At 40.2% G+C, this 12912-nt stretch overlaps 1 protein-coding gene across 1 annotated transcript in view; it reads right to left on the bottom strand.

Annotated features, from left to right (window-relative positions):
- LOC124802405 (charged multivesicular body protein 7) overlaps positions 1-12912 on the bottom strand; it is a 216973-nt gene that overhangs the window by 36515 nt on the left and 167546 nt on the right. The window contains exon 6 of the mRNA XM_047263165.1: positions 5467-5725. Within this exon, the coding sequence (XP_047119121.1) occupies positions 5467-5725 (259 nt within the window). The remainder of the gene's footprint in view (positions 1-5466; positions 5726-12912) is intronic.

The raw sequence follows: 12912 nt of genomic DNA on the forward strand, positions 1-12912 counted from the left end.
GATTTAGTTGCCTGCCTGAGTCTGGTATGTCTCTGGTGTTCTTTACACCTGATGTTCACAGTTCTGGTGGTCTGGCCAATGTATGACATCCCACACTGGCATGGTATGTTGTAAATACCTGGCTTGCGTAGCCCCAGGTCATCTTTTACATTCCCCAGCATAGCCCCAATTTTGGTGGGTGGGCAAAATATGCTCTTGATGTCATATTTCTGGAGAATCCTGCTGATCTTGGCAGAGATAGGTCTGGCATATGGCAGGTATGCCATCTTCTTTGCCTCCTCTGGTTCTCCTTCTTGATCCTTTGGCCGGTTAGGAGGTTGAAATGCCTTTTGGATATCTCTAAAGGAGTACCCATTCCTGCCGAACACTGATTGTAAGTGTTCTATTTCTGTGGCCAGACTATCAGGATCTGACAGAGTTTGTGCTCTGTGGACCAGTGTTTTGAGCACTACATTCTTCTGTGCCGGATGGTGGCAACTGATGGCTTGTAGGTATAAGTCAGTGTGCATAGGTTTGCGGTACACACTGTGTCCAAATGTGCCATCTGCCTTTCTCTTCACCAGAACATCCAAGAACAGAAGTAGTCCATCCTTCTCCATTTCCATTGTGAACTGAATGTTCGGATGGCAAGAGTTCAGATGTAGCAGGAACTCATCTAACTTCTCTCTACCATGGGGCCAGATGACAAAGGTATCATCCACGTACTGAAAAAAGCACTTAGGCTGATATGTGGCTGAAGAGAGTGCCTCCTCTTCAAACCTTTCCATAAATAGGTTGGCCACCACTGGTGATAGAGGGCTGCCCATAGCCCCATATAGGAAGTACGTCGAGGTGAGTACATGCCTGAATAGATCAAGGAGAGCCCCATCAAACTTCTCTCCAATAAGCTCAAGTGACTCCTTCAGTGGTACCCGTGTGAAGAGAGACACCACATCAAAACTAACCATGATGTCTGTGTCTGTGATGTGTTGCTGGCCCAGTCGTTGCAGGAAATCCTCTGAGTCCCGGATGTGATGTGCACATTTACCCACATGTGGTGTCAACATCATCTTCAGGTATTTCGCAGTAGGGTAAGTTGCTGCGCCAATATTGCTGACAATAGGTCGCAGTGGAACCCCATCCTTCTGAACCTTGGAGAGTCCATAAAGTCTAGGTGGTGCTGGTGCTTTGGGACGCAGCTTCTTGATGACTTGTTCAGGCAGGCCCGTGTCCTCCAACAGAGCCCTGGTCTTTTTGTCCACATTCTCTGTAGGGTCGCTTGCTATTGACCTGTATGCAGGATCCTCCAGAAGTTGTTGCACCTTTCTGTCATATTCTGCTTTCTTTAGGATGACTGTGGAGCTCCCCTTGTCTGTGGGCAACACCACAATGCCGTCATCCCCCCGGAGACGCCTCAGTGCCACCCTTTCATCACCTGAAATGTTGGATTTGGGTGGCTTGGTCTTGGTGAGCGCCCTGCAGGTCTCTCTTCGGATCTCTTCGGCCACACTAGAAGGTAGCGTGTTGGCCACTTGCTCAACTGCACTGATGAAGGCTGTGACAGGCATGTTTCCAGGGGTCACTGCGAAATTTAGGCCCTTGCTAAGTACTTTTAAGGTGGTCCATCGAGCTGCTCGTCACTTAGATTGACCACCGTGCGTGTGTCCCCAGTCTGTTGCGCCTTGTTGTTGAGGTGCTCAAACTTGGCTAGTTGGCATGCCATTGACTTCTTGCTGGTGCATTCTGCTAGAGACCAGGAGGCACCGTCAACCTGGTCCCAGTTTTGAGTGGTCAAGGAGGCTGCTACAGTTAGGTGAAGATACAGCAACTCCCTGGACACAGTGTGTACCGCAAACCTACGCACACTGACTTATACCTACAAGCCAGCAGTTGCCACCATCCGGCACAGAAGAATGTAGTGCTCAAAACACTGGTCCACAGAGCACAAACTCTGTCAGATCCTGATAGTCTGGCCACAGAAATAGAACACTTACAATCAGTGTTCAGCAGGAATGGGTACTCCTCTAGAGATATCCAAAAGGCACTTCAACCTCCTAACCAGCCAAAGGATCAAGAAGAAGAACCAGAAGAGGCAAAGAAGATGGCATACCTGCCATATGCCGGACCTATCTCTGCCAAGATCAGCAGGATTCCCCAGAAATATGACATCAAGAGCATATTTTGCCCACCCACCAAAATTGGGGCTATGCTGGGGAATGTAAAAGATGACCTGGGGCTACGCAAGCCAGGTATTTACAACATACCATGCCAGTGTGGGATGTCATACATTGGCCAGACCACCAGAACTGTGAACATCAGGTGTAAAGAACACCAGAGACATACCAGACTCAGGCAGGCAACTAAATCAGCCATAGCAGAGCATTGTCTGGAACTTGGTCATTCAATGGATTACAATGACACCAAGATTGTAACACAGACCTCAAGATTTTGGGACAGTGTCATTAAAGAAGCCATTGAGATTAAGGTCACAGACAATCTAATCAACCGTGACTCGGGATACCAAATCAGCACTGCCTGCAATCCAGCGCTTGAGCTTGTGAAAACTCAACACAGGACACTCCGGGATTCTACAAGAAATAGAAGTGGAGACCGAGAGAACAGCCGTGAGACAAGGTGTCTGACATTGGAGACCAGATCTGGATTCCCGAATATCCAAGATCATGAAGTCGACTTCAGAAGACGGCCAGGCCGGGCGCGGATGGCGGAGGGAACACCAGCGACCAGAGAGGGACAATATAGCTGCGCTTGGGGGTGCGGACCTCAGACGGAACACACGACGTGGCGCGGACCGATTAGCGAGTGCCCAGCACGAAACAGAAGTGGAAATCATAGTAACTCAGGAGATAGAGTACCCAACATCTCAGACCGGGTCTGACACACCTCAGATGATAACCACATCCGTTGAGGACTGCCAGAACGGGCGCCGACGGCAGTCGGAACATCTGCGATTGGAGGGGTCCGTTGAAGCTGAATCTGGTGGGTGCGGACCACTGATGGAACACTCGACCCGGCACAGACCGATTAGGGAACGCCCAGCTCCTCCCAGGCATAAATACTGGACTCAATCGACCCAAGGACCAGTCTCAGGTAGCACCTGAAGAAGACAGCGAGGCATGCTGTTGAAATATCGTGCGAGAACAACGCAAACATCCGGCTGGATTCCCGAATATCCAAGATGTCAACAGATCGCCGGGAAAACATGAAGAATTACATTATGGATATTGTTCATTACACTAAGCTATGATACTTTGATAATAATAAGGAGAAGATATTGCTATTTGTTCGTTCAGATCACTACTGCATCCAGTTTTTGTATTGTCATGTAAGATGCTTGATGAATAGATACACATACAGATGAAGAATGATGACAAGTATTGAAAGTATTTTACATTTTGTTTTTGAGGTTATGAGTTATTGTTTATGGCATTAACACACAGGAGAGATAATGATAATGGATCTGTGAAGTAGTCTGCTGCACTCGGAGAGACATTAGTGACCAATCATATCACTGCACTACTTTGTACTCAACACTGCAATTTGTTGCCGCAGAAACATAGAGACAGTAAATGTAGGCTCTCTTTGTTTTTCACTCATGCTTTTGAAATGTTTCTGGACGAATGGAGAGAAGGACAGGTTTACATATGGTTTTAGTTTGAAGTTTGAGCTTTTATTGATTATACAATCACGCAGCTACATCACCAATGTAGTCAACATCACCACATTTAGTAGTAGGCATCATTACCAAAAAATTTACATGTAAGAGGTAATAGTTACTTCTGTTTATATGTACATGCTTGAATTTGAGATTTATGAAATGACTGTTCATTGCCAGACACATGACGTACATATCAACGTTACTGTGTACAAACAGGAATTTTACTTAGGTTTAGGTATGACAATTGTTGAATTCCAATTTATCAATTATATTTGAAATGTGCACTAGCACAAATTGTTAGAACACTACTGATTTACATTACTTATTTTGTATATAAAACTGATATTTGATGTCTTATGTGATTGTACAAACAGAGGGAACTTTTATTTGAAACCTGTTTACTTACACATACCGTATGACTGAGATTGAGATCATTCTAGAAGGAATATGCACTATTGATGATTTGCTACATATTGGAAGGAGAGAACTGTTATTTTACTTGAAATGTCCTGTCATAGGAAGGAAGGGAACTCATACTGATATGATCTGTGCAGAAAGAAAAGATGTATTTGGGATGTAAATAATCTACAATGGGCAAATATTGATAGCTATTATATGTGCTTTTAGCAAATGGGAATATGCTTACGGCTGATTGCCCGAGATTAGACTACACAGAGAGAAATGATATGCTGATAATTCATGAAATGTATTCGCAGCTGCGAATATGGACTACCATCAGCTGTATAATGGAATGACAACAATTAAAATTTGTGCTGGACCGGGACGCAAACCAAGATTACCCACTTATCACAAGCAGTCACCTTATATTAGGCGCTCTGAGTATAACCCACGACCAGACTCAAACTTCTACATGTCATCAACCAAGTGTTCAAAAAATGGCTCTGAGCACTATGGGACTCAACTGCTGAGGTCATTAGTCCCCTAGAACTTAGAACTAGTTAAACCTAACTAACCTAAGGACGTCACAAACATCCATGCCCGAGGCAGGATTCGAACCGGCGACCGTAGCGGTCTTGCGGTTCCAAACTGCAGCGCCTTTAACCGCACGGCCACTTCGGCCGGCTCAACCAAGTGTCTACAACCTGTACTTGTATATTCATTATGTATATTCCCGCAAAGGGAGACATCTTAATTGAAAGTCGCTTGCAGGGTGTTGGCGGATAAATACGATATTGCATTGCCTGTTGTTCTAAAGTATGATTCAATACTCCTAGGAACAGGCATGCTTGCTTCCCTAATAATAGAGAGCACGGAGGCAATTGTTTCACTAGTACAGCTACATTCACTTTTAATCTCCATGTATGGTGGGACTTAGAATGTACTTGATGGTTGACCGTTAGAGTGCTGACACCTAAGTTTTCAGATTATCTGGGTATCCCATTATGCTGGCCAATGGTGCGATGTATATAGGGATTGTATCAACTACTCTCGCGTCAACTACAGCCTGATGACGGCATATTGAAGGGCAGAAACTGGTTGCAACAAAATAAATAAAATCATAAGGATGGCTGCAGGCGTTTTATTTTCTCACAATAGTAAATGGCCATCATTCCAAAGACCTTCTGCCAAAAGAATGGATATACAAAAACTTTTATAACTACTGCGTTTACAGACTAGTGATAACAACTGCTGCAAGAACATGAGCATTGGGTTCCGAGTCAAGGCAGCTTTAAGGGGAAATTCTGACAAGCTATAACGTTATATGTTGAGTGAAGGAAGAATCTGAAAGTTCATTGACAGTCTTACAAATAAATTTAAAAACAATTAAAATAATAACTGTCTATACATACCAGACAATGTCAAGTTCTTCAATCTTGACTCCAGTTTTTCGTGGTCTTTAGATTCAATATCTTCATCATCACTGATTTCTGGTTCAAATGAAAGACTCAGGTTCCCCTTTGTGACATGCGGAGGAGATGCCTGCTCTGACCCTGACTGGTCTAACTGCAGCAGCTGAGCAAGTTCAGCTTCCAATTCATCTTCTGATTCAGCACCACCATCAACAGTTTGTCCCAGCGCCGCTTCAACTTCTTTCTGGACATCCAGCATCTGAAATAATTTTTTATAAATTTATCACTTTCGCTCAATCACTAAAAAATACCTAATGCATTTCTGATATAAGTAGTGAATAAAATGAAATAAATTTTGAAATGAAACTTTACTTTCCTCAAGCACATTCCTAAGAATCTCTTAGTGAGTTTTAGCACAGTAAAAGAGATATAGTAGACTTATTGTAGAAACAACTCTTAGGATATTACTATGTACTTTTTCTTCCTGTCTTTTCTCTTAGAGATGCACTAAAATCATTGTTGAATTTAGAAAGTAGGAGATGTTGTTGTTGTTGTGGTCTTCAGTCCTGAGACTGGTTTGATGCAGCTCTCCATGCTACTCTATCCTGTGCAAGCTTCTTCATCTCCCAGTACCTACTGCAACCTACATCCTTCTGAATCTGCTTAGTGTATTCATCTCCAATGCTAAATTTGTGAGCCCTTGATGCCTCAAAACATGTCCTACCAACCGATCCCTTCTTCTAGTCAAACTGTGCCACAAACTTCTCTTCTCCCCAATCCTATTCAATACCTCCTCATTAGTTACGTGATCTACCCACCTTATCTTCAGCATTCTTCTGTAGCACCACATTTCGAAAGCTTCTATTCTCTTCTTGTCCAAACTAGTTATCGTCCATGTTTCACTTCCATACATGGCTACACTCCATACAAATACTTTCAGAAACGACTTCCTGACACTTAAATCTATATTCGATGTTAACAAATTTCTCTTCTTCAGAAACGATTTCCTTGCCATTACCAGTCTACATTTTATATCCTCTCTACTTCGACCATCATCAGTTATTTTACTCCCTAAATAGCAAAACTCCTTTACTACTTTAAGTGTCTCATTTCCTAATCTAATTCCCTCAGCATCACCCGATATAATTTGACTACATTCCATTATCCTCGTTTTGCTTTTGTTGATGTTCATCTTATATCCTCCTTTCAAGACACTGTCCATTCCGTTCAACTGCTGTTCCAAGTCCTTTGCTGTCTCTGACAGAATTACAATGTCATCGGCGAACCTCAAAGTTTTTACTTCTTCTCCATGAATTTTAATACCTACTCCGAATTTTTCTTTTGTTTCCTTTACTGCTTGCTCAATATACAGATTGAATAACATCGGGGAGAGGCTACAACCCTGTCTCACTCCTTTCCCAACCACTGCTTCCCTTTCATGCCCCTCGACTCTTATAACTGCCATCTGATTTCTGTACAAATTGTAAATAGCCTTTCGCTCCCTGTATTTTACCCCTGCCACCTTCAGAATTTGAAAGAGAGTATTCCAGTTAACATTGTCAAAAGCTTTCTCTAAGTCTACAAATGCTAGAAACGTAGGTTTGCCTTTTCTTAATCTTTCTTCTAAGATAAGTCGTAAGGTTAGTATTGCCTCACGTGTTCCAACATTTCTACGGAATCCAAACTGATCTTCCCCGAGGTCCGCTTCTACCAGTTTTTCCATTCGTCTGTAAAGAATTCGCGTTAGTATTTTGCAGCTGTGACTTATTAAACTGATAGTTCGGTAATTTTCACATCTGTGAACACCTGGTTTCTTTGGGATTGGAATTATTATATTCTTCTTGAAGTCTGAGGGTATTTCACCTGTCTCATACATCTTGCTCACCAGATGGTAGAGTTTTGTCATGACTGGCTCTCCCAAGGCCGTCAGTAGTTCTAATGGAATGTTGTCTACACCCGGGGCCTTGTTTCGACTCAGGTCTTTCAGTGCTCTGTCAAACTCTTCACGCAGTATCTTATCTCCCATTTCGTCTTCATCTACATCCTCTTCCATTTCCATAATATTGTCCTCAAGTACATCGCCCTTGTATAAACCCTCTATATACTCCTTCCACCTTTCTGCCTTCCCTTCTTTGCTTAGAACTGGGTTGCCATCTGAGCTCTTGATATTCATACAAGTGGTTCTCTTCTCTCCAAAGGTCTCTTTAATTTTCCTGTAGGCAGTATCTATCTTACCCCTAGTGAGACAAGCCTCTACATCCTTACATTTGTCCTCTAGCCATCCCTGCTTAGCCATTTTGCACTTCCTGTCGATCTCATTTTTGAGACGTTTGTATTCCTTTTTGCCTGCTTCATATACTGCATTTTTATATTTTCTCCTTTCATCAATTAAATTCAATATTTCTTCTGTTACCCAAGGATTTCTATTAGCCCTCGCCTTTTTACCTACTTGATCATCTGCTGCCTTCACTACTTCATCTCTCAGAGCTACCCATTCTTCTTCTACTGTATTTCTTTCCCCCATTCCTGTCAATTGTTCCCTTATGCTCTCCCTGAAACTCTCTACAACCTCTGGTTCTTTCAGTTTGGAGATAGGTAACCAAAAACATAGCTTATTTCACTTGAAAAGTATCAAGTCGATATCTGAGATTTTTGCACCATTCAACGAGTTTTATACTCCATTCAACAAATTAATCAGCATTAGTAGAATGTAAATTTTTCAGTTCATTATATGCCGTAGAAAGATGTGGAACACTAGTGCACAGTCTGGTGGTTTGGACTGTATACCACCATCTCTCCTCCCTTACAGCCTGACACTGGAAACACTTTCCACTGTGAAGATTAAGACAAGTTGTATGGTGGCGAAGTGCCACTATATATTCACAAGTTAATACACTGAAGACAGAAGAAGCTCTGTTCACAAATTTCTAAAACAAATTCCTGCTCTCCCTAAATCTATCACTGCTACCTTTCACAAAACTGAACTGCTGTTAGTTTAGTAATGCGTTAATTCGCAGACTTTGCCAAATTAGTATATAATGAAGAAATATTATGTTCTTATAGCTCTGCGGAAATTTCCAGCTCTTTACATCTAGTCTGGACACCAGCCGGAGACAAACATAGAACAACCCTAACAAAGCTCATGATTTGTATACTGGTGAAAGTTATGAACCTGTTACCAATATGGTCAAATTTTCAACTGATGTGGAGTCCTAATGACTGTTTTTGTCCCCTTCAACCATATCTCAAAGTATGTGTTTTTGACAGTTCTATCTGCACTTTGGCACTAATCTTGTGTTTAAAATTTTTGTCCAATAAACTGCGCACCTAATTCGTATTGTTCTGTATCCAGACTACAGAAAATGCTGCTGCTACTCACAAGAACTCGGTGCAATACACTCACAAAAATAACGTGCACTTTATCAAGCAAACATCTTTAACAAGCAAGGGACTTGTTAACAACTGAAAGAAGTGACAATGTTTTGCCCCTTATTTCGTCTAAGCCCTTGTGAAACCCTCACTCAGTGGTGACACATTACGTATTGCAGTGCATTGTAGCAAGACATTTACAAACTTACCTCAACACTACAACATTAATATTAAACATCAATTAATGGTGCATAGAGGAGTTATAGTGGCATGGATCTGAGTGTGAAGGTTCAGCCACTCTGCTGATTCTCCTTCATTGTAAGCAGCAGAACATGAACTCCAAGAGGAGGTTTGTATGACCCCATAAGGCTGAATTAACTGACCTTTTGGAAGTTCTTCCCTTGAAGGTATGGAGAACACCTCAGAGAAAACAGACGTACTACAATGTAAATGCTCAAGATAAATGAACACACACACACACACACAGAATTTGGCACCTTACTGAAGCGTGAGAAAACTGTGGTTCTGGAAAGAAGGGTTTTGATAAAGTTTTTTGGAATTATTTGGAAGAAACACTTTGTTACCAGGCAACTCAAGAATCAACACTGGAAATTATATGAGGGAGCACTCACTGTGTAGTGTCCCAAAAAGCTATCTACCAAAAATGAGTTAGTAACACTGTAGATAATAAGAAGAAATTTTCACAACCAGACAACTGTTGTGAGTATTTATAAATCATTCAAATGACACGCATGTATGTATCAGTTACAACACAGACGAGTTAGTGGTGGGTCTGGTGAGGAAGAGTAGCACGGGAAAGCAACAGGTTGATTGCACGACTGCAGTTCAACTTGACACACCGCCTACGGTGGTGCAAGTTTTTATGTCACATCACGTCAGCTGCTCATAGCCAGCACAGCAGCTGCCTGCCACAACTTCTCAACATGACACACTAGCTTCATCTGTGCAGTCGACGGCAGCATCCCAAGTTTGCTGTTCTAAGCATAGGGTGAGCTGTGATTCAGCACTTTTCTTTTAGTCTATTGTGGTATGTACCAGAGCTTACAGGATTAGTTACCAACATATGTGAGAGAAGAAACTCAGTGAACATCTAGTTTAGCTAATTAGTTGGGAATTTATTTAGTAGTGTATGCCTCTGTGGGCTAGAAAAATAGCAGCTGAGGCACTGGAAAGCTTTAAGTCATTTGTGGAACAGAACAGTAAAGCTATTGAGGAGAACAATAAAGCATTTAACAAGAAATTATAAGACATGTTAAGATGCTCACAGGAAGCTCTTAAAACTGAACTGGGAGTTACCATTAAGGCTCAAGGAGATGCTACTTTTAAAAAGTTAGAAGAAAGTATCTACTAAAAGTTAGAGGTTACAACTACCGAGTTGGCAGTGATTAAATCACAGGCAGAAGCACTTGCAGAGTAGTTAATGTCTACAATTAACATAGAGGGTAATAAAATTACTGCTTTGGAGAACGAATCAAATGATCTGCCTAGTAAAATACAAATGGATATTAAAAGGGTGCACACAGCCATGGTATAGTGCAGCCAGGAACTAGGTTAACAGGAAGAGGAATATTTTCTATGGTGCAAAAGTAGATAAACTGAATATTTCTATGCTTAGACCTATACCATTTGTGCAAAACCAGTCAGTTACTTTCATAAAAACATCATTTACTATTTTCTGTCTTGATGCTTCATTGCTCGTCTTCACAAAAATGCTTGTATAATCTGCAAAGATGACTAATTCTGTCTCATAATTCAAATAAAATGGCACGTCATTAATATAAAGCAAGAATATTAGTTGGCCAATGATTGAAGCCTGTGGGACTCGCACTGTAATTTCTCAACATATAAGTAATGTGTAGTTCCTCTTTGTATTATTTGAACAGCCTAAGGTTATTTTCTGCATCTATTTTCTAAAATAAAAAGTAAACCAGAAATTTGCTGAACTGCGTATTCAATAAAAACTTAACTTCTCTAATGTAATATTGTGACTGACACAAGGAAATGGTTTTGCTAAGTCACAGAAGATCCAGATAAGGAAATTTATCATTTAATGATGTTATTATATGCTCAGCAAATGTGTAAATACATGTAAATTTAGAAAATGGTGTAAGGAGTGGCTTTGGATGGTAATAACTGACATCTGTAGAGTCACCCTTTATATGAACTTTAACTTTTTGGAGTCATGATGACCTCCTTTATTTTAGATGGGAATGTAGCATTAATTTTTATTACCTAATGTTCTCTGTATTGTTGCTTCTGTGTACTACTTTGCTTTCTCTTTGCACCTATTTCCTCACCTCCTATTTTTTTAAATTAATTATTAAAATATCTGCTACACATGAACTGTCTTTTATGATGTCCACACACTCTTTAATAGTAATAGTGTCATCATCTATGGTGTCTTTCCCTGTCTCTCCTTTTTTCAATATTCCTTACCGATTTTATTATATTATGTGAGCTGCCAGTTTCTGACAAGACGTGCATCCCTCCTGGAATATTTTACAGCTTTTCATAGTATATTAAAGTACTGTTTACAATAGGAGCATATTTCTGGGTCATTATGTGTTCTGACTATTTTGTACAAATCCTTTTGCATTCTGAAGAGGCTCTGATATCCACTGGGTATCCAAGGTTTCTTTAATGACATGCCATTATTATATTTAATTCTCTTTTTAGGAAAATCACTTTGACAATGGATATGAATTCATTAACAAATATGCTGAATTTAGAGTTGGCATTCGGTTTATTGTAAACTTCAGCCCAGTCAATATTTCTTAATCTTTGTTTAAAATCTTTGGTAGTTTTGTCATTAATTAGCCTCACTGTATTAGAGATTTCCAAACCGTATGCAGAGCTAATGTGTCTAATATGACTACATATTCAGCCAAAAGCCCATTTAACATCGGGTAGGTAGAAGTTTCTTTAACTACTGCTTGTTGAATTAGCAGATTTTTAAGCAGATCAGGTAGGGAAATGACTGATATCGAATTATAAATGGATGAAAGCACCTCTCAATAACTTAATTTACATTAGAAATTAACAGTCCCTTCCTTCTGACAGAAAGTACAATTAATCAAAATTTTTCATGAAAATTTCCTCTTTATCCAATGGAGATGTGTTTACTGCAAAATCACACATATTAATATTTCCCAATATAAATTCACAAGCATGTGCTCTGACATACAGATCTATACAGAATGAAATTATTTCTAAATTTTTATATTCACACCCTTTTTTATGAATGGGTGGCTCCTCTTTTGTCTATACTTGCTCTGTATGAATATGCAGCTCACTTACAACATGCCTTTCTATCATTGCAGTTATATAATTCAGATGGACAAATGACATCAATTTCTTTCCAACACAGTGAACTTGAAAACAAATCAACAACTCAAATTACTTCATTTTTTACTCCCCTAATATTTTGATCAAGGAAGCTGATTTCACTTCTCTCTCTATTATTATTATTATTAGGTGAATTTTCTTTAATGCTGTCTGTCTGAATTCAGTATTTGTCCTAGTGTTGATGTTCTACACCATAGTGATACACAAACACCAAGAATGAAAGTGGAGCACACAATTAGGACAAGAGCAGTACTATGTGCAATAATAAAATGGCCTTGTCCATGAATCAATATCAAAGCTACAATGTGCTACTGATTTATAATTTTCTTTCACTTGGGAAATTTCTAGGGAAGAATATTTAAAGAGTATTATTATATATACCTAGATATTCTTAAATAATCCTCAGCTTTCATCTACTTTCACTGACTGGGCAAGGACTTGCATTTGAGTTCTACAACAGCAAAAAGAAATATTGAAAAAATATGTCAACTTAAAGAGTTTTAAATATCAAGAAGGATATTAAGCGGGGAGAAGATGAAATAGTTCTGCTTGTACTGGGTAAACCCGCCTTTTTCACATTCTTCCCATTAACAAGTCAAACACTGCACTGCATTTTACATGTACTCCTAACAGACCTCGACAATGAACAATTACACTTCTTGTTTCTTAAGAAAAGGTCACAGTGTACATGGGCAGTGGAGGAAGAGGTAA

The sequence above is a fragment of the Schistocerca piceifrons genome, chromosome 1, assembly GCF_021461385.2.
Source record: "Schistocerca piceifrons isolate TAMUIC-IGC-003096 chromosome 1, iqSchPice1.1, whole genome shotgun sequence".
In the NCBI taxonomy this organism is placed as follows: Eukaryota; Metazoa; Arthropoda; class Insecta; order Orthoptera; family Acrididae; genus Schistocerca; species Schistocerca piceifrons.